Genomic DNA, 20,563 nt, shown 5'->3' with positions numbered 1-20,563 from the left:
CCCCACCCGCCCCCCTCGCCCCTACCCTGGCACTGCCCCCTGTGATTGCTGGCTGGGAGAACCATCTAGAAGAAGACCCACTTCCCGGTGACTGACTGAAGCCCCTGCGCTTAGCAAATGTCTGGGCAGGGGTTAGCACTTGAACGTAATAAAAGGCATTGCAGCAGCAACAGCAGTAGGCTTGCCTATTGGAGCAGATTGATGAGGAGGCCCGGGTGGGATGCTCACACCCACACTGGCCCCAGGCCAAGGCCACCTCTGCCTCTCCCTCTCCCCGCATTCCAGGTGCCCAGGCCCTCATTGTGGTTTCCCAAATCTGACTGAGTTCCCCATCCCGGCACACTCCTGCCCCACAGTCTCACCCACAGCCCCAGGAGCCGGGGCACTGTTCTCCCAGCTCACTGGGGGGAAGCAGAGGTGTGGGGTGGCTAGTAAGCAGCCCAGGAATATGCAGCCTGGGAGGGTGGGAGTAGCAGCCGCTCAGTCACCTGTTTGGAGTGAGCACATGGTCCTCAAGAGGCCACAAGCCCAGCCCCGGGGACCCAGCATCGAAGGGCAGCTCTGGGCCGGTGGGAAGTGCTGACTGCCGGGTGGGGAGGAAGATCAGGGCCGGGAGCCCCTCTACCCCCGACCCTGGAAGGGACAGCCTGGCCGAGCCCTGACACCAGGCAGACCACTGTGCCAAGTAGGGATGTGTGTGGGTCTGAGGAGCCTCCAATGGCCACTGGGGCAGTGGTCCTGCCTGTTTGAGGTGGACCACTGGGAATGGGGGTGTCACTGAGTCCCTGTGCTGGGGGAAGGAGGAGGGTACAAGGGGCCACCACCATCAGGGAGCCCAGCAGGCCCTGGAGGAGGGGGAAGATGCAGCCACATGGGACCTGGGCCCTAGGGTGGTTGGGGAGGTCCCCAACCCGGCCTTGTCCGCCCAGTGCAGCCAGCTGTGGGTGCAGCGCAGGAGACAGGGTGCACAGATACCCACTACAGAGACCTTGCCCCTCCTCTGCCTGGGGTCTAGGCCTGGGAATTGCCAGTCTTGCCTGCATCCCACTCCCCAGACAATGCCCTCGTTCCCAACAGAGAGTGGCCAGCCCTGGGCAGGGGCGGGAGAGGCCTGGGAAGTTGGCCAAGTGTTTGTTTTGGACCAATCCTGCATTCCTGCTCCTTCTGGGGCCTGGCCCACAGATAGGGCACTTCCTGTTTGGGCTGGGTCAGAGGTCAGCAGCCCTGGAGGCGCTGGCCCGAGTGGGAGGGCCGGTCACTTTCCCAGCTCTCACGGCCCCTGCTCCTCCTGCTGCTGTCACTTCCCAGGCGTGCACGGACACTGCTTCCACCAGCCCCTCCCTACTGTCCACTGAGCGGATGAGGCTAGAGGGTCCCACAGAGGGGAAGGGACGTGTTCCAGAGCCCACTGCTCATCTGGGCACCCGAGGTGCCCAGCTGGGGATGGGACAAGCACAAGTGCTCATACAGTTAGTTTCACATAGCCACTCAGGCAAGAAGCAGATTGACCCTGGGGCTGCTGGGCCCAGGCCAGGGAGCCAATCTTTCTGGGTCCTTCTAGTGGAGCCTGGGCCCAAGGCAGCACAGACAGGGCAGAACCCCAAGTGGCTGTGTGAGGTTGGACTCCCTCGAAAGCCAACTCAGAGGCAATTAATTAGTGTTCAGGAAGTTGATTACAGAGGCTCTGGGGTCAACACCCTGGGGAACAGAGGGCCGGAAGCTGGGTGGGCAAGGGGGAAGCTGGGTGGGCAAGGGAGCAGCTGGGCTATGACACTGCTGGCTGCAGCCAGCCCCACGGGCAGCTGCCTGAGAGGACTGGGGGCTCACAGTGGCTGGGGCCCGGCAGTGGGAGGGCTGAGGGCACAGCCCAAGCTCTGACAAAAGGGGTCCCGCCAGCCCCCCAGCAATCAGAGTCCAGGCTGGCACTGCTAGGGATGCCTACAAAGGACTCCTTGTGGAGGAGTTGGCTGCCAATGTCTTTCTCAGAAAGAAGTGGCCCTTGGGTTGTCGGGAATGGCCCTGCCTGGTCTGGAGAAAGGGAAACTTGCCCCTGACCCCACTCCAGACAACACACAGCCAGGGGGGCTATGCCTGCAGCGGTCACCTGGTGGCAAGACCTGCCTACCCACGGCCTCTACTGGCCCTTTCCTCTACCCACTCACCACTCCCACCCACGCCTCTGCTGTTCCCTCGTGCCCCTCCTTGGTACAAACACTGGGCGTCTGCGTAGACAATAGGCTGATAGTGGTGACTGGGATCAGGCGGTGAGAAGGGGGGCACTTCTTTGGTTCCAGATGAAGGCGAAGTGCCTAGGGGATGGGCTGGGACTCAGGGTAAGAACAGCGGGAACGGCGGGGGCAGTGACCGGTGGAAGGGGGAGGCAGAAAGGCCACTAGTGCAAGGGGTAGAGAACAGTGGCTGGGAGCCGTGTTATTCCTTGGGGAACCTCTGTACCCCTCATGCCTGGCCCCTTCATTCTGCCAGCCAGACTGGCACTGAGTCCTGCTCTTCACCCTGCCGGCCTTTCCTGGCTCCCTGCTGGCCTCCGGCCTCCACTCCTCTGCCCAGCTTCACTTCCTGCAGTCCTGTTCCCAGCTCATCTCCCACTTTAGAGAGCTGCATCCAAGCCCCTCCTCCAGGAGAAACAGGCCCAGGAAAGAGCTTAAGACGTGAAGAAGGCGCTGAAAGCGTCTAGTGTGCTATGCCTGCGTCCGCCGCACAGGGGCAATATGAGAGATAGCACAGGGCTCTGTCGGGGAGGGGAGGCCAAGCATTGCCCCCGAATGGACTCAGCGCTCAGGACAGACGCGGCTTGTGCTCCTGCCCCAGGCCCCACTCTCTTCCATTGCCCTCCACCCTGAGTCTCCTGGCCCTGCTCCTTGGGCTTGGCCTCCCCCAGGGGAAGACCAAGGAGGTCCTGGGGTCCCTCGTGGCCTCCCCTGTCTCCCTGGCCCCACAGGCAGCCCTGTCCACCTTCCCCATCTGACCACGCCCCAGCCCAGGCCTCTAAAGATAGCTAGATGAAGGCCAGGCCTCCAAGGAGCCACCTTCGGCCCTGAAATTACAGCCCAGTGGGATGAGGCGGGTCTGGTAGCCTGGGCTGAGAGCCGCTGTGTGATTATGTGCCCAAGGGAAGGTCAAAAAAAGCTCCTGGCAGGGGGAGTGCCAGCTTTCACCAGCCACGCCTCAGCCATCCAGCACTGGGAAGCTTCCAGAGACTGGAGGCTTAGCCCACTCAGCCCCAGCTTGGCTAGCTCTTGGGCATGGTCACACCAGCCTCCCATCATTCTTTCTGGGCTTTGTGGGACTCTTAAGGGGTGACTCTTGGGGGTCAGTCAAGTTGGGCCCTTGGGACAGAAGAACCAGCCCCCTGAGAGCATGGAAGGATGGTGGGTGGGCTAAGCCAGCGGTTCTGAGGGACAAGAACGTGGGGGCACTGGCTTGGGGACAGGGATACAGCGCCTCCAAGGTCTCGTGTATCTTCTCCCAAATCTTGGATAAATTCTGGGCAAGGTGGCTTGCTCAAGAAGTGACCTTGGTGTGTGTGAGCCATCCCTCCGGGGAATTCATCCTGGGAGGCTGAGGCATAAGGGGGCTGCCACAGGAGAGACCCTGGCCTTGTTCTTGGCTTGTTTTGCCAGAGCCTGTGTCAAAAGGCACAACCAGCCGAAAGGCAGCTCCTGGGCCCCGCTGGGCGGGGAGTCCTCTGGGAATCCTGCCCTGGTTCCTCTTACCTTCCCACCCTGGAGCTGGGAAGCATGGCCAGAGAGAAGTGACGGGCCGAGGTGAGGGGAGAGAGAAGCAGCCACCCACTGAGAGTGGGGGACCAGTGGATGCAGAGGGAGGCCAGGAAGAGCCCCAAAGCCAAGGCCAGTGTGCCCTTCCTCCCAAGCCCCAGAGTCTCCTGGGACCAGCAACTGGGTGGGCTGGTGCTGGGTACCAGAAGGGGACGAGCAGGCCCTCTGCCTCCCTCTGGAAGCCCTGCCCTCTCCTTGGCCTCTCCCTCCAGCTTTGAAGCCAGGGCAAAAACAGCTGCAAGCCAGCTGTGCAGGGACAGGCTATAGGCCCAGGGGATGGCAGCAGCTTGGACCCCTTGCCTCGGGAAGGGGTTCTGCGGGCCTCCATCTCCCCCTTCACCCTCCCCCTGCCATGCACATGTCCTCTCCCACCCTCCCCGCCCAACCTCTCCTCCTGCCTCACCCGCCTCCCAGTCCCTGCCCTGGACTCCTACCCCGAGCAGGAGGGCCCTGGGCTGGGCCAGGAGGGCTTTCCCTGGAAGCCTGGCCGGCCACTCTGGGCTGGTCTACAGCCCTCTGGGGGCCAGGCACCCTCTCAGGTGGAGAGGGAGAGTCCTTGGCACTATCTGGCTGGAGAAGGGTCTCCTACAGAGGGGGCTGAGGGGCCCAGGCTGATGAGTGGTGCTAGTGCCTCTGCAGCCCTGTGGGGGAAATATCTAGGCCGGGGCTTTGGGGGCCTGTCCAGTGGTGTTCCCGAGGTACAGGGCATGCTGGGAGAGGGCCCTGGTCTTACCCCCATGCAGCCCACTGTGATGTGCTCCCTCGGAGCCAAGGCAGCTGTGCGTCCCTCGTCCTCAGGAGCCCTGGGGGATCAGGAAATGCCTGCTCTTCCTTCCTTGTCCCCCCATACCTGCCCTCCCCCTGCCTCCTGCTGCCTCCTTCCAGCCCTGGGAGGCAAGGAGGGCAGGAGGCCACCCACCTGCCTGCTGGTTCTAGCCAGCAAGGATGCGCCATCGGTCCCCAGCCCCACCTCAGCTGGCTTCTGGGGGTTCCTGTGCCCCAGAGAGAGCCGAGGCCTGGAGGCAGCAGAGCGAGAGGTTGGGAGGCCCAGGGATGGAGGTGCTGCCTGGCTGGGCTGGGAGGCGCCCCCAAATTAGAGGGCCAGTGGGTGACTCAGTGGGCCTTGTGCCGGGCGTGCAGTTACAGCTTATTGCAGCCTGCAAACCACAGGCACAAGAGCCGTGTGGAAGGCATTCTATCCTCAGACACATCCGTCCGTTCCCTGAGTTCGAGGGAGCGCACCGACCTGCATGGCCCACCCACCAGCCCCTCTAGGAACAGGCCCTCAGGCATATGAGAGGAGCCCCCTGCGGAGACACCAGGCTCACTCACCACATGGCTCCTCACCTATTGCAGGGTCACCTTCTCCCCACCCCCGCACGGCCACCTGCCTCCCCTCTCCCAGCTCTGCACCTCAGCCCCATTCCATGGCAATGGCCCCTCCAGACAGTGACTGGGCATAGCCTGTCTCCATCCATCCCCTAGAAGCCCTGGCCACTGTAGCCAGGGGTATTACCACCTCCACTGGGACTCCAGGGCCGAGGCCGTGCGTGAGGCGTCCTGGGCTCCCAGTGCCCAGAGCAGGGCAGGGCCCAGCCAAGGCAGGCTGGGGGCTTGAGGCCAGGCCAGGGCCACAATAAGTAAGGGTCCAGGTTAAAGACCACTCAGGCAATAGGTGGGCTTACCTGTATTTTTTTCACCAGATTTATTGAGATATAATTCACATACCATACAATTTGCCCCTTCAAAGTGTAGAGAGCCCTCCCTCGGCGTGGGCTCGCTGTGGGCAGTCTGTTTACCCAACATGCATTGGGCCAGGCCCAGAGCGGGGTGGGGTATGGAACACCATTAGAGAGGGCATACGGTGTCATAGTAAGGACCTGGGCTTCTAGAGGCAGGTGGAGTATTGTTGCCGATGAGGGCACCTCCTGTGGAGGGTTGGTGGCCAGCACGCAGAATCTGTAGCCTCAGGGCAGGCAAGCTGGGGAGTACCTGGCCTATAATATGGGGACAGGACCGTTTCCTCTTTCTAAGGGAAGAGAAGCTGGATGAGGGGCTCCACAGTGCCTGGGAGCCTTGATCAAGCCCTTCCAGAAGCCCACAGCAGCCGCCTTCCTGATCTGAGAACCTCCTCCTTGTCAGGCCCAGGAGGCCACAGGTTCTGGGCGAGGTCAGGATGGAATTCCAGGGGCCACTCAATGGACTAGCAACTATTAGTCTCCTTCTTGTCTTCCTTCCATTTCTGCCCTCTTTTTTCTCTGCCCAGCTGGGAGCCAGCAAGCAAGTTCCTGCCCTGCCCTTCTCTGGGCCTCAGTGTCCCCATCTGTGAGGTGGAAACTTTGACTCTCTAAGGCCTAGCCTGCCCAAGATGCCTAGGGTCCCTGTGTGAGTGTGATGCGTGTCCTTTCACTATGTTCCTGGAGCCAGGGGGGCGGGTGCCTTGCTGGGGGCATGAAGGGGAGGAGCGCAGTTAACCCAGCCATCTACGAGAAAATTGCTCCCTTGGAAGCTGCCAGGGGGCTGGGAAGCCTGCCCCCTTCCTCCCTCCCTCCCTCCTCCCTCTCAGTGGCTCCACCAGCCCCCTCCCTCCTCCTCTCCCTCCCCGCCCCCTCCTCGCGTCCCCTCCCGTCAGCCCCGGCCTGCCTGGCCCGCCCGCCCAGCCTTTAGCCTCCAGCCTGCCGCCTCTGTCTCCCTCTTGCCACCAACTGCCCAAGAGTGAGCAGCTGCATTCACACAGCCGGACAGACGGACTGATAGACGCATAGACAGCCGACACACCAGCCTGCCACTAGCTGGCCTGCGCCTGCCGCTTCCCTTCCCCAGGTAGGGCCCCCGCACCAGCCCTGCGTTGTCCCTGTCCTGCCTCTTCCCTGGCTCTGCTGCCCCTGCCTTTGACCCTGTACTGGGCCCGAGATGCTCCGACCCAATGCTGCCTCAGCCGTCCCCACGCCGCCCAGCTCAAAGAGTCCACCCTCCTCCTCCCCTCTCCTCTCTGACCTTGCTCGGCTCTGCTAGGCTCCTGTATCCCACCCGCCCGCACCACCCCGCCCCCGCCCTGCTCCTTCCCCATGACCACCACCAGAGCACTGCTGGCACCCCACTCTGCCAGCAGCCCTCTCCCTTTGCCAGCCCACATTCTGAAGGACCTCTAGGGGTGCCTGCCGAGCTCAGCAGCAGAGTGGTCCCCACGCCGGGCTGGTCTATCACTTCCTAGGCCCTCCCCGGCCTCTGCCCAGACGTTTCTTACTCACTTCTTCTTCCTGGGTGAGGTAGGGCCACAGGCAGCTCCTAAGCTGCCCCCCGTCACACGCTGCCAGGATGGGCACACTCAGGGATGGCTGCAGCTCAGGAGCTTCCTAGGTAGATGCCTGTGGCCTCTACATACTAGGTGGTTGGGGTGTCTCTGAAGTCAGAGAGAGGGCATCTTCTGGAGAGGAGATGGGGCCCTGCTGGCCAAGCCTCCCACCCCAGCCCCAGTACAGAACAGGGAGCCAAGGCCCAGGGAGGGACAGAAATTTGTCCATAGTCACACAGTGGCAAAGCCAGTCAGGGACAGAGCTGGGGCCAGGACCTAGGACTCCTGGTGGACAAACCCCATCTGTTACCCCACACCACCCAGAGAACCCCCAAGTTGCTCGAGTGCTGCCACTAAGCCTGTGGTCAACTGCCAGCTCCCATGATAGGTGGCGGGCAAGGAACCTGCCTAGGGACCTATCTGGGTGCACCAGCCCTGTGCCCCGGAAGGTTGGGGGATGGGAGTACCCATGTCCGGCTCCTCCATGGGTGGGGCAGAGCAGCACACATGAGCCTGTGGGGGCTCCTTGGCCACTGGTTGGTCAGGGCTGCCCGTCGTTCTTCGTGTGCTGGGCAAGGTGGGTAGCCCAGGAGCCTCCAGGGCAGGGCAGACAGTGGGGAGGCAGGCTGGCTGTGCTCACTCAGGCCAAGGAGACGCTCAGGAACTGCTCCGGAACCACGGCTTTGTAAGCAACGCCATTCTCCCGGCCGACCAGGCCACCACCTCCCCCCCTCCCCGGCACCCAGATTACAGAGACAGCTCTTGTCCCGTTGGGGTGGGGGGCTCCTGCCTCTGTGACCCTCCCTATGGTGACCGACTCGGATGGAGACAAGCTGGAGCTGCTCGGGGCCTCCTTCAATGACTGGAAGCTTCCATGGGTCTGCTGCCTGGGGTGTGGGTCTGCGTGGGGTGAGAATGTGTATATGTGCACACACCGCTGCATACATGCAGGTGAGCATGTCCTAGTTCTGGTGATGGGCAGCCGCCTGTGTCACCTGCTTGAGATGGCACCTTCCTGTGGAACACGCCCATGGAAGGCTCCCAGGGCAAACATGTGTGAGCCTCTGAGGGCAGGAAACAGGGTCACCAGCATCATCAGGCAAACTCCCCCCTGATCCCACCAGCGGCCACCAGCCGCTTGAAGGAGCAGGAGCCTGGAAAGTAGGAGCAAAGGGGATGTTTTTAAAGGAGGAGAGAATTGCTTTTCTTTAACAACATTCTGTAGTCGCTCAAAGGAGGCCACATGTCCCTTCCTGGTGACAGAGTCTGTTCCTCTGAGGAGGGACTTGTATCAAGCCCAGTACGTGGCGGTTTCCACCATAGAAACTTCTAAGAGATCTTTCGGCACCTCGGCTGGGCACTCCTCTCTCTTTCCTGCTTCCTGGTGCCCCTGCCCCCGTGAAGAAGTGTGGAGAAGCCTCATGGAGCAAGGGCTAGCGAGTCACTTGTCCTGGCTCTGTGGGGACACAGCATGACCTGAGGGCGGATGTCCTCTGGGGCCAGGCTTCTAGCCCGCCGTGCCCACCCCACCCCCGCTACCCTCCCCAGCCCCTCTGCTGGCTCTGGGCACTGGCCCTGCAGATGGCACATCCAGGCCTCTCTCCCTCCTGCTCACGCACCCAGTGCTGGCCCCAATGGGCAGGAAGGTCCTTCACGTCCTACCATGACCCAGAGAGCTTGGTCCCTGCCCCTCCCAGGTCTCCCCAGTCTCCAGGCCTCCCTTGCACCCCGGTCGCCCTGGCTCCTCTTGGCTCCACTGGTGTTGTCAGCATTGCCCAGGGTAGATGCGTCACCCACCTCTGCCAGGCCTGAGCTGATCCCAGGGGCTCTGCTCACACGTACAGTCTGGGGTGATTGGTGATGGTTCCCTGGCAGACAGACTCAAGTCCCCACAACTGTGGCCCTGTCAGCTGGGGCTTGGGATGATCAGTGCTCCCATCAGATGGTCCCTTCCTCTTCTACTCAGACCCCGGGCTGGGGGGAGAAGGGCCCACCCCTTGGCCGCCCACTGAGCCCTTTCTGCAAAGGGGATCTTGGAGGAGTCAGGGGAGGGAGGGCCCTTCTTCAGCCTTCCAGAACCAGCTTCCCAGTATTCCCTTGGGAGGGCATGGGCCGCTGGGCCACCCCCTTTGGGGGCCAGTGTGGGATCTGTGGCTCAGTCTCCTCCTTCCAGATGGGCAGATCCCAGCCTGGTCCTCGGACTGAAGGTCCCTTGGCCACCTGGAGCCCCCCACCCCGACCCAGGGGCCTCCACTATATTTGGACCTCCAGGCTCCCTGGGGTGGCCACGGAGGGTACTTCCTGGCCAGGAGCAGCTCTCTGAAGCCACCTTCTCTTGCTTCCCACCTACTCAGCTCCATTCGCGCAGCTGGGGCAGCAACAGCAGTATCTACCCATTGGCAGACCAGGGGGATGGACACACCCTGGGCCCAATGACGGCGATTACTCACCCCCTCCTCCTCCCCCCATGGTGACTCATCTCTCCCCTTTAGGGGCCGGGGGCTTGGCAAGGGCACAGAACGCTCCAGGTCCCACAGTCTGGATGTGGGGCCAAGCCCAGACTCAATCAACTCTGGCGGGGGAGGGTCTCTGAACTGGTCCCTGCCCTCCCCTGCCAGCTGCCAGACCCTCCAAACCCTGTTTGGTATCTGGTGATCTCATGGCCAAGGGGGCCACAAGATTTTGTGAGCCGAAGTAACAAAAGTCAGCCTGGTGGGTGCGAGCAGGGGCAGGTTGGATCCTCCTGTCCCAGGAACAGGGGGACCCTCATGTCAGAGGCTGGCGCCCTGAGGGGAGCTGAAGGGAAGAAGGCTCCTGGGTCTCCCAGGCTGTCTGAGGAGGTCCCAGAACTGCTGGCTGAGGCTCAAGACGGGCACGGGAGAGGCTGCACAGCCAGAAGGGTAGGGGCTCTTCAGGCTGGCCTCTTTGTCCTTCGCAGAGGGACAGCAAGTGAGCAAGTGAAGGAGGCTGTCCCAGGTTTCTGGGAACATCTCCCTGTGGGGTCTGGCTGCCTGACCTGCTCAGCAGTGCCTCCCTGCCCTAGGAGATGATAGCTTTTCCAGGCTGCCTTCTAGGACCTGGGCGCAGGAGACTGCCCTGCAGACCCAGGCGGAGGCAGCATGGCCCTGTGGGTGCACTAGGGCTGAGGGTGAGGTGTCGGTCCTGCGGAGAGCAGAGAGCTATCGATGGTGGCAGCCAGAGAGAGGTGCCACACGTTTCCAGAGACCCACCTAACCAGTGGCACCCTGCCCCGGCTAGGGGGAGCTGCTGAGGAGTCTTCTTCAGGGACCCTGGTGGCTGGCCACACCTCTTGTGCAGCCCAGGAGTATGGGACCCGGCAGCTTTGGGGCCTGGGTCAATGTCTGCCATGACAGAGAGGTGGGGCCAGACATACAGGCAGGTAGACAGACTGACAGTGGATTCCCAGCTCTACCATTTGCTTGCTGTGTGGCTTTGGGCAAGAGTTTTGGGCAAACTCTCTGAGCTCCAGTTTACCCCCATCAAGGGGGAATGACAGTGTTTCCTTCTGGGCATCGGGAGGGCTAGGTAAGGAGTACCCTGCCTTGCCCCTGGGAGGTGAGAGCATCTGTCTTCTTCCTGGAAGATTCCAACATGTGTCCCGAGCAGGGGCTCAGGATTTACCCACTGGGTGGGAGGAGGAGGGAGGACAGGCCAGCAGCCCAGACCACCCAGTCATCTGCCTGCATTCTGGGGGTTTCCAGGTGCAGTGTGGGCAGGGGTGCTCCAGCCACCTCCCACCTCCCCCGTGCCAGCAGGCCTCTGCAGCCAACTGGCTGGCTCCCTACAGCCTCAGACACCCACATCCAAGTCCAGCCTGACGCCCAAGGGCAGGGACCAGCTCGGCCCAGTCATCCCAACATCACAGAGCCACAGGAGAAGGAGTTGCCGCATCCAGCCACGCTTGGGCATCTGCCCTCCTTGTAGCCAAAGGGCATGCTGAGGCAATGGTGAAAGGCTTCAGTGTGCTGCTGGGGTGCCGATGCAGACTAGGCAGCGGTCAGGGTCCACTCCAGCCAACAGCCCCTCACACAGTCACTTCTACCTACGTGCACACACATACACACATTCTCAGACATCCACACGCCCATGGGCCACCCACACCCCCTCTCTTTGTCTGTTACTCAGGTGGAGGCTAGAACCCTCAGGGGATGTCGTGTTGGGGCCTGGGAGGACTCAGGGGCAGCCTAGTGTCAGCCCAGGCACAACACCCAACTGCTGGGAAAAACACCGGCAGTGCCCTGCCTCCAGCCTGGGGTTAAAGCTGGGCCCAGAGGCTTTGGTGGCTGAGGAGAAGGAGGAAGGGGCCTGGCAGGGCTCTGTGGAAGGTGGCACGAGTGTCAGAGTTCAGGTCGGGTTGCTCAGTGGGGCCAGCGGGGCCCGAGCCTGCCTGGCGTCTGCAACTTGGTGGCGGCAGGCTGCCCATCCGAATGGGGCTGGCTTCTTGGCCCGCCAGACCTCCGCCCTGTGCTGGCCACCCTTGGCTGAGCCTGAATGGCTGGCACAGCCCAGCTGTGTTCAAAGAGGCTGCCAGCAAGGCTGGCTTGGATGGGCTGGAGAAAGCCCACAAGGGGACTGCTCTGGTGTTCAGGGACAAACAAGGAGGGCCCTGTGTGCTTGGCGCCCAAAGTTTCCAGGAAGCCCGGCCTCCTCCCAAACACACCTGTGGTTACCCCTGACCACCAGCCAGCTCCTCTCCTTTGCTCTAAGGAGCAGACATCCAGCAGGCTCCTGCACCAGCTTCCTGGGCCGCCTGCCTGCCTCAGTGTGTGCACGTGCCCGGGAGATGTGTCCCCCAGTGGGGCCTCTGTGTCATGGCAGCGAGGGCAATCAGCCCCATCAATGCCAGGATTCCTACCCAGGCTTCTGGCATTGCCCCTTCATAAGCCAGCCTGGGCCCAGGCCCAGAGACCCCCCAGCACCCACCCTGCTGTGCCTGGAAAGCTCCCTGGCTGGCTAAGGGGCACAGTGAGGCAGGCTATGAGGAAGTGCCTTGATGAAAAGCTCAGGACCCAGAATCTGACAGAGCTGAGCTCCATATCCCAGGCAGAGACTTGGGGGACGGCAGTTCTTCTCTCTAGACCTCATTGCTCTCGTCCATAGAATGGGGGTAAGAATGGGCTGGATGCAAGGAGTCTTCCTCCTGGGCTCCCCCTGAAGGACCCCCTTACATCCCTGTCTTTGTGGTATCTCTGACGCCTCCTCAGTCTCAGCTTCTCGCTGGCCCCACACCTCTCATTTCTGGGCCCTGGAGAGGCCCCTATCTTGTGCCCCTTCTCCAAATCCCACCCTGCCACTCCCTCCCACCTGCCACCCACTTCGCCCCTCAGAGGGAACCTGAGATGGAAACTGGAACCTGGAGGCACCCCTCCCTCAGCCTCTTCAGGGCCCCCGGGCTGGCTACAAGTTCACACCCCCCCAGGGCTGGTCCCATAAACCCACTTGGGGCCCAGGCTGGCCTCCGAAATGCCAGTCTGCCCTCTCCCCTCATGGAGGAGGCGGGGGCTAGACACCCTCATAGGCTGCCCACCTTTCTTGAGGCACTTCTTGGGGAGGCCTCAGCTCCTGAGAGCCTGGGAGATGGGATGGGGGAGATGAGTCTTCTGAGGAGACTCCTGGCCCAAGGGCCAGGGCTGCACTTTCCTGTGGAGACCCCTGGGGCCACGTGTGGGGCCTACGGGGGTGTTCCAGGCCAGCCACAGGGAGATGATCCTCTGTCTACCCCCTTCCCAACCCAGGCAGCTTGGAAGAGGCCTGTCTGCACCCTCCCGGGTCAGGGAGGCTGCATCTGGGCCTCGGCAGTCCACCCCCACCCCACCCCCACCTGTCCAGGTCGACTGTGAGTCCCAGAGCCTTCCAAGGCCTGACTCATTCCCCCTGTGAGGTAGCGTCTCTGGCAGGGGCTGGGGTGGGGGGTGGGAGCGGAGCAGTCTCCTCCTCCCTCTCCCATTCCCTCTCGCTCTCCCGCCTCATCTCCTCCTCCCATCCCTGTCGTGTCCGGCCAGCTGCCTGGGCAGGGGCCCCACACGGCCGCGGCAGTAGCAGCAGGCACGAGAGGCCAGGCGCTGCCCGGCCCTGGAGGCTGCAAACTTGGGGGAAGAAGTGAAACGGCTATTCAGGTAGGCGAGCGTGGCCCTTCCCCAAATCTGGGCCCCCATGGGTCCAGCTTGGTGCTGGCAAGACCTAGGCATGGAGCCGGAGGCTCTGAGAGGTGAGGGCGGCTGGGTGCTCCTCTAGCACAGAGTCGTCCAGTGACTCCAGGGGCCAGCACCGAGCTCTACTCTTCATACACGAGGAGAATGGAGAGACTTGAGTCATGACCCCCACTTTGCTGTTGGCCAGAACTGGGCAGGCAGCCTCTCTGAGCCATTACTGCAGGCCTGTGGCCGGCAGAGTCGTTTAGAAAGCATGCGGGGCTGGCTCCAGTTCAGAGCCGGCTGTCTACTGTCCCAGGCAGCGGCTACAGCCCCACAACAAGCATGCTCTGTGCCCAGTGGGTGTGGGTAGGACACAGGACAGGCCCTCCATGCCAACCTTCTCATGGAATGGTTGTGCCCGGACAGAACCAGGCCACCAGTGCTGACCCCGTGTCCACTGGGCCTGCCCAGGGAAGGAGCAGGCAGGGGCCAAGCTCTCAGAAGGTTTTATCCTGGGGGGGAGTCCCCCACTTCTCCTGGACCTCCTGGCACCTTTATAGCCAGCAGTCAGGCTGAGCAGGAACCCTCCTACCCCCTTGCCCAGCTGGAGTCTCAAAGAACCCCTAATGGTAAGGTGGGGTCTGTGTGATGGCCTTCTTGGGATGGGCTGGCTTGGGCCTGCAGGAGGACCCCTGCTGCCCGGCTGGGCTCCCTGTCCCAAATGTACCAGGGCAACCCCGGGCACCCAGGCCTGGAAGGCAGGCAGGGCAAACATGCTTATTCCCATTTAACAGATGAGGAAAGTTGAGGCTCGGTAAAACCTGGGACTTTCCTAGGGAATCAGGCTAGGTTGAGGTGGCAGCAGAGCTAGAGGCTCTTGCCTTTTCCTGTGGGGCGCGTTCCACACCCACCCTTCACCCCTCGCTATGCAGACTAGCCTCTGGAAGGGGTGCTGATGGAGGAGGAGGGAGGCACGCTGCTTGGAGTGCCAGGGGAGGGCTCAGGCAGGGCAGCTTCCCTTCCACCGCCTGCCTCAGCCTGGGGGCCTCCAGACAAGCCTGGCCCTGCCCGCCACCCTGGCAGCAGCCAGCTCCACTTGGGTGGGTGGTCTCTCTAGGGGCCATTGGCATGAAAGCAGGGCGGGGGCAGACCTGAGAGGGAGGGCAGTCTAGGCTCCTGGCAGCAGCAGAGGAGGGGGATGGCCTACCCCTCCATCTCCAGGGCTCCACTACTCTGAGTACTCCTCTCTTCTCAGGAAAATGTGGGCACAGCTGGGATGGGGGTCTCACAGTCACCTAACAACGTTAACTGCATGGACATTGCCCAGGGCCCAGGACTGACACCCCTCAAGGCAGGCTGCTGCCTGGCTCAGGGACTAGTGGCAGTGTTAACTGGGAAAATGCTTCATTTCCCAATGTAGCCAGGCCCAGCCTAGGAGGGCAGGACAGCTCCATCCTGCCCTGTGCCTCCACCGGTGTTCCCTCCCGCCTTTGGCAGTTCCCTTACTGCTCTCTGCCCCCACCCTGGGTCTGGGGTCTGGCTGTCCTTGGTGGAGGAGGGGTGGTGGACATGCTCCAAAAGCACCAGGTGCTTCCTAGGGGAGGGCTGGTGGTCAGTGGGGTCTGGCAGCCCAGGGTTGCCGAGGGACTGTCCTGACACCCCCCTTGCCCTCAACCCCAGGCACATTGACCATGAGGCCCCTATGTCTTCTCGTGGTTCTGCTGGCTCTGAGCCAGGCCCTGCCCTTTGAGCAAAAAGGCTTCTGGGACTTCACCCTGGATGACAGCCTGCTGCTGATGAACGACGAAGAAGCCTCGGGTGCCGGCACAGCCTCTGGTGTCCCGGACCTGGACTCCCTCACCCCAACCTTCAGCGCCATGTGTCCTTTCGGCTGCCACTGCCACCTGCGTGTTGTTCAGTGCTCCGACCTGGGTCAGTCCCAGCAGGGGCGCGAGTGCAGGGGTCCGTGGTCACCAGGCCCAGCCTGAGAACCCCTAACCCCAGGGGGGCTTGTGGCACAAGGGGACAGCCTGTGGGGCGGGCATGGCAGGGGTAGGTCAGGGATGAGTGACCCCTGTGTAGCTTGGGGTCATGATTTCAGTATGTGGGTGTGTCCATCTGTCTGGTTGCAAGCTCCATCTACACACTCTGGGGCTTCCTCCCACTGGTGGCAGAGTCCCCGTGTGCGTCTCTTTGTGTCTGTATATCTGTACTCGCACGCGTGTGTGTGTGTGCACTCGCACAGGCTTCCATGAGTAGGCGTGTACGCACACACAGCCCTCCACACGGGCGGGTGGTCAGGCTGGACAGCCCCGTGCCCATAGCTCCAGGCTTCTCTGGGGGTGGGGACATGGTGGCTCATGCTGGTGATGGTGGCACCGGCCCCCAGGTCTGAAGACGGTACCCAAGGAGATCTCGCCTGACACTACCCTGCTGGACCTGCAGAACAACGACATCTCCGAGCTCCGCAAGGATGACTTCAAGGGCCTCCAGCACCTCTATGTAAGGCTGGTCCTGGAACCTTCCTGAGTGGTTGGCATTAGTTGGGGGATCTGTGTCTGGGGAGGACCAGAAGGGTGTGTTTGCGCATACAGCTTGTGCACTAGAGGGGATTAGAGACCCCAGAATTCTGAGCGAAGTCTGGGTTGGGTATGATGGGAGCAACCATGGCCACGGGTCAGGGCCACTCCGCTCATCTACCTTTCTAGCCGGAAACTCTTGCTCCTAGCAGGACAGGAAGAACAGATTTCATTGTGGCCCCTGTACAAGTGAGGAAACTTAAGTCAGAAGAAGTGGCAGGCTGTGTTAGGCAGCAGTGTCAGAGTTGTGGCTCAGAGTGTCGGCAGCTCCCCACTCTGGGCTCAAGGTGGGGGCCAGACAACTAGGAAGTCCCAAAAGTAGCTAGCTCAGGTGGCAGGGGGGAAGGGAGCAGAGAAGGGAAGGGGTGCAGCTGGGGTGGGGATCTGAGACTTAGTCTCCAGGCCCTGGTGCCTTCACCCGACACTGCTGCCGGCCCCACCCCAGGCCCTGGTCCTGGTGAACAACAGGATCTCCAAGATCCATGAGAAGGCCTTCAGCCCCCTGCGGAAGCTGCAGAAGCTCTACATCTCCAAGAACCACCTGGTGGAGATCCCACCCAACCTGCCCAGCTCCTTGGTGGAGCTTCGCATCCACGACAACCGCATCCGCAAGGTGCCCAAGGGCGTGTTTAGCGGGCTCCGGAACACGAACTGCATCGGTGAGTGTGGCCCGACCCGGCCCTGCAGGCTGGTCTCTCTTCCAATTAAAGTGGCTGAGCGCTAGGGCCATCCAGGGGAAGGCCCAGGGGAGCCTAGGCGGGCATGTCTGGGGTTATGCCCCGAAGCTGCCAAGGCAAGGCGTCTTAGTTACCTAGTGCTGTTGTCACAGCAACATCATAAGGGAGCGGCCTTAAAGAACAGGAGTTCATTTTCTCATAGCTCAGGAGGCTCGAAGTCTGAATTCAAGACGTGACTATAGGGGGAGGTCCTTCCTTGTCAGTAGCCCCGGGAGTTCCTTGGCTTTCCTCGGCATCTGTCTTCCCTGTGCGTGCCTGTGTCTTCCCGTGCGTGTCTGTGTCTATTCCACACTTTTTATAACTCAGCAGGGATTAGGTTTAGAATCCTCCCTACTCTGGTATGACTTCATTAATGTAACAAAAGGAAATCCCTCTTTCCAAACAGGGTCACATCCACCAGTACAAAGGCTGGACGTCAATACTTTTTTTGGGGGGGAGGAGCGGGCACAATTCAATCTGTAACACAAGATGAAGGGAAACCAGGGCCATCTGTGTCTGGAAAGGCTTTAAAACAGACAAAAGGAAATTGGCTTTACTTTTCTGGTGAACACTTAATGCTGACGGTGACCCTTGGGGCCCGGCTTTCAGAAAGAGACATGAGGGGGCAGGTAATTAGCTTCCGGCTGAGGTGGGCTCTCTCCTAGAGATGGGCGGGAACCCCTTGGAGAACAGTGGCTTTGAACCTGGAGCATTTGATGGCCTGAAGCTCAACTACCTGCGCATCTCTGAGGCCAAGCTCACCGGCATCCCTAAAGGTAGGACAGCCTTGCCTCCAAGAACACAGATGGGCAGAGCCGGAGGGGGGCCTGCAGCCATCTGGAGCTGCCAGACCACTCGGGGACAGAGCTGCCAGGCCTCTGCTCCCTCCCCACACCCCTGTTCCTCCTGCATTCCACTCAACTGAGTATAACCTCCACCCCCCCCCCACCCCCCGCCCCGGGCAGACCTCCCTGAGACCCTGAATGAACTCCATCTGGACCACAACAAAATCCAGGCCATCGAGCTGGAAGACCTGCTCCGATACTCCAAGCTGTACAGGTGGGTCGGGGAAGGGGGAGCCTGGACCTCCCCAGCCGGCCTGCAGCCTGACTGCCCCTCCTTTGCCCCGTGCACAGGCTGGGCCTGGGCTACAACCAGATCCGGATGATCGAGAATGGGAGTCTGAGCTTTCTGCCCACCCTGCGGGAGTTACACTTGGACAATAACAAGCTGTCCCGGGTGCCTGCTGGTCTTCCGGACCTCAAGCTCCTCCAGGTGAGGCCCCTCCCTGGCGCTGAGGCCCAGCCCCCTGCAGAAGGTTCTCAAGGAGGCGCCCACGTGCCCAGGGCAGTTCTTCTTCTCCATCCCTTCCTCTGTGGTGCCCAGCCCTGAGATGGGCACACGCCTGGCCAACTGCTCTCTACCTGCCTCCTCGCCTGGCAAGGAGCAGTGATAATGACCCCAACGGTGGTACAATCAACTGCCCTGTTTGCCCAGAGATCATCACCTAGGTTTTGAAGGACAAGCAGGCATCAGCCTTGTTGGTATTGGGGCAGAGGTGTGGCAGGGCACAGGCTGTTTCTGGAACAGCCTAGGCATAGGGGTGCACAGATCCATACCAAGACAGAGATAGCCCAGGGCAGGAAGTGTACCAGTGAGGGGTACAGGCCCAGGGTCTTCTCAGCTACCTCCATCCCTGGCTTGGCTTCAAGCCACACAGGTGAACTTGGCCTTGCTCAGCCCTACTCTGAGCCTCAGTCTCTTCCTCAGCCCAACTCACACATGCCAGGAGCTGGGGGTGTAATTCACTGGAACTTCCCACTTCCACTTAGTCCTGCCAGTGCAGTGGCAGTGCTGCCCATGCTGGGTCAGGTGCACCCTCTAGTGGCCAGTGTCCTCTCTGCCTCCAGAGGGCGCTGCAGCAGTCCGAGCATTATTGGGGTCCTAATCTCCCTCCCGTGCCTCTCTTGTCCCCTCTGCCCTTCCCCTAGAGGGGGACACTGCCAGAGGGCCAGTCCCCTGAGGGCTGGGAGGAAAAGGAGGTCATCTTCAAGGCTCTTTCTCCTCTCATGCCCTGCGAGTCTCTGGGGTGAGAGGCTGGTCTCCGATGGGGGCCTGGAGCCTGGGAAACCCCGAGAAAAGACCAGGCGGCCTCTGTGTGTGCCATCTTTCCTGCATAGACATTGTGTCAGGGTCAGTGTTTGCTTCCTCCAGCCTCCCTCCACCAAACACACACATGCCTATGACTCTCTCTCCACCTCCCTGCCCTCTCCCCAGCCCCTCATCCTGGTCCCTGACCCCACACCTGACCTTCATCCTGGCCAACACTCACCTGACAGACATCCCCAAGCCTCGGTTTGCTCCTCTTGCCCATGGGCAGAACCATGTACCGGCTCTTAAAGAGTGCAGATGAAATGACAGGAAGGGGGGCCGGGAGGGCCTCAGGGGGAGGATGGCCCGGTCTCTCCTGGGCCTGCCTGCAGGGAACAGACCCAGGAAGGGTGGTTTGGGCGACTGGGCCCCTTCGAGCCAGCCTTGTACCTGTCTTCTGCCCCCCAGGTGGTCTACCTGCATTCCAACAACATCACCAAGGTGGGCGTCAACGACTTCTGCCCAGTGGGCTTCGGGGTCAAGCGGGCCTACTACAATGGAATCAGCCTCTTCAACAACCCTGTGCCGTACTGGGAGGTGCAGCCCGCCACCTTCCGCTGCGTCACTGACCGCCTGGCTATCCAATTTGGCAACTACAAGAAGTAGAGGCAGGGGCAGCAGCAGGGGGTCTCCAGGAGCACTGCCAATGCCCTGGAGGGGGCAGCTGGGAGGCGCCCACCCCACTCACTGCCCATTCCGAGGGGGGCGACACAAGGGCACCCCTGTCAGCCACACCCCATCCCATGCCCCTAGCCTCGGAGCTGCCTCCGCCTGCCTGCCCCACGGCCTCGCAGAGGTGCCCTGGAAAGCCATTTGTGTGAGGCTCCAGTCACAGGAGGCCATCTGTGGGTCTTCGGGGGGCAGGGAGTCAGCAGCAGTGGAAACGTGCCTGTCACCGGCTCTGCAGCCCATGCGAACCCTCTTCCTCTCGCCCTCTCCGTTCCCCACCCTCCTTGGTGGGCCTGCTCCCCTTGGCCTCCCAGACCCCTCTTGCCCTCCCCCCAGTGGCAAGCTCATGACCCATCCATCGAAGTCATCTTGTTCTCCTGGCCTCTGGACCCATGTCTCTGTCTCATTGTCTCTCTGTCTGCCTTGTGCTTCCTTAGGTGTGCCTTTCCCCAGGGCCCTATGACCTGTCCCCCTTCCATCTCTCTCGACCTGGCTCTGTCCTCCTTCCTCTCTCTCTGTCACCTTCTCTCTCTCTTGTTCTTCCCCTCTTCTTGAAGATCCTGACCCTCTGGCTTGACCTGGGTCTGATTCCTGTCTCTCCTGTCCCTTCCCAGGCCAGGCCTCAGACAGGGCCCTGCCCAAGCAGGCCTGGTGGGCAGCTGCTTCCCCTGAAGGCCTTGGTCAGGCCCGTCCAAGACAACTCCGCAGCAGGTGGCAGGTGGAGACACAGCACCCATCCAGATTGCCCAGGGGGTGGCCACTCTCCGCTAGGAGGCGAGAAGAGGAGGGAGAGGCTCCGTCAGGCTCAGTCAGACCCCAAGCCTGCATACTGCCCCACCCTCGCCGAGTGCTGGGAGAGGCCCTGCCCGCTCACTGCTGCCTCCGCCCTTGCTGTTCCCTCTCCCAGCCCTTGTTGGGGTGAAAGCAAGCATTCAGTGCAAGGCTGGGCTGCCTCTGAGGGTGCTGGTGGTCTTTCCATTAAAGAAACACTGTGCAATATGGCTGTGTGTGGTGCTGCTCCTGGGGGACTGGGCACCGGACCCCTGGCAGGAAGTGGAGCCAGAAGGGGTCAACTTAGAGCCCTCAGCTCCCTAGCTTCCTCGTCCCTCCTTCCCTCTCCTCAGCAAAGTCCTCCTCACTCCCAGGTCACAGCCAAACAAGGAGGCCCCAGGCGAGTAGGTGGAAGAATCAGAGGTCTCCT

General features: G+C 61.5%; 1 protein-coding gene across 1 annotated transcript; it reads left to right on the top strand.

Annotated features, from left to right (window-relative positions):
- Positions 1-6,466: 6,466 nt before the first annotated feature.
- Positions 6,467-20,361, top strand: BGN (biglycan). Its single transcript, XM_049872776.1, has 8 exons — positions 6,467-6,620; positions 14,928-15,179; positions 15,637-15,749; positions 16,272-16,485; positions 17,208-17,318; positions 17,508-17,601; positions 17,679-17,817; positions 19,102-20,361. The coding sequence occupies exons 2-8, from the start codon at positions 14,939-14,941 to the stop codon at positions 19,297-19,299; spliced, it is 1,110 nt and encodes a 369-aa protein (XP_049728733.1). The 5' UTR covers positions 6,467-6,620; positions 14,928-14,938; the 3' UTR covers positions 19,300-20,361.
- The last annotated feature ends 202 nt before the right edge of the window (positions 20,362-20,563 follow it).

This window comes from Elephas maximus, chromosome X (assembly GCF_024166365.1).
Source record: "Elephas maximus indicus isolate mEleMax1 chromosome X, mEleMax1 primary haplotype, whole genome shotgun sequence".
NCBI lineage: Eukaryota > Metazoa > Chordata > Mammalia > Proboscidea > Elephantidae > Elephas > Elephas maximus.
The sequence above is the reverse complement of the archived record's forward strand: the minus strand, read 5'-3'. Positions and strand labels throughout refer to the sequence as shown.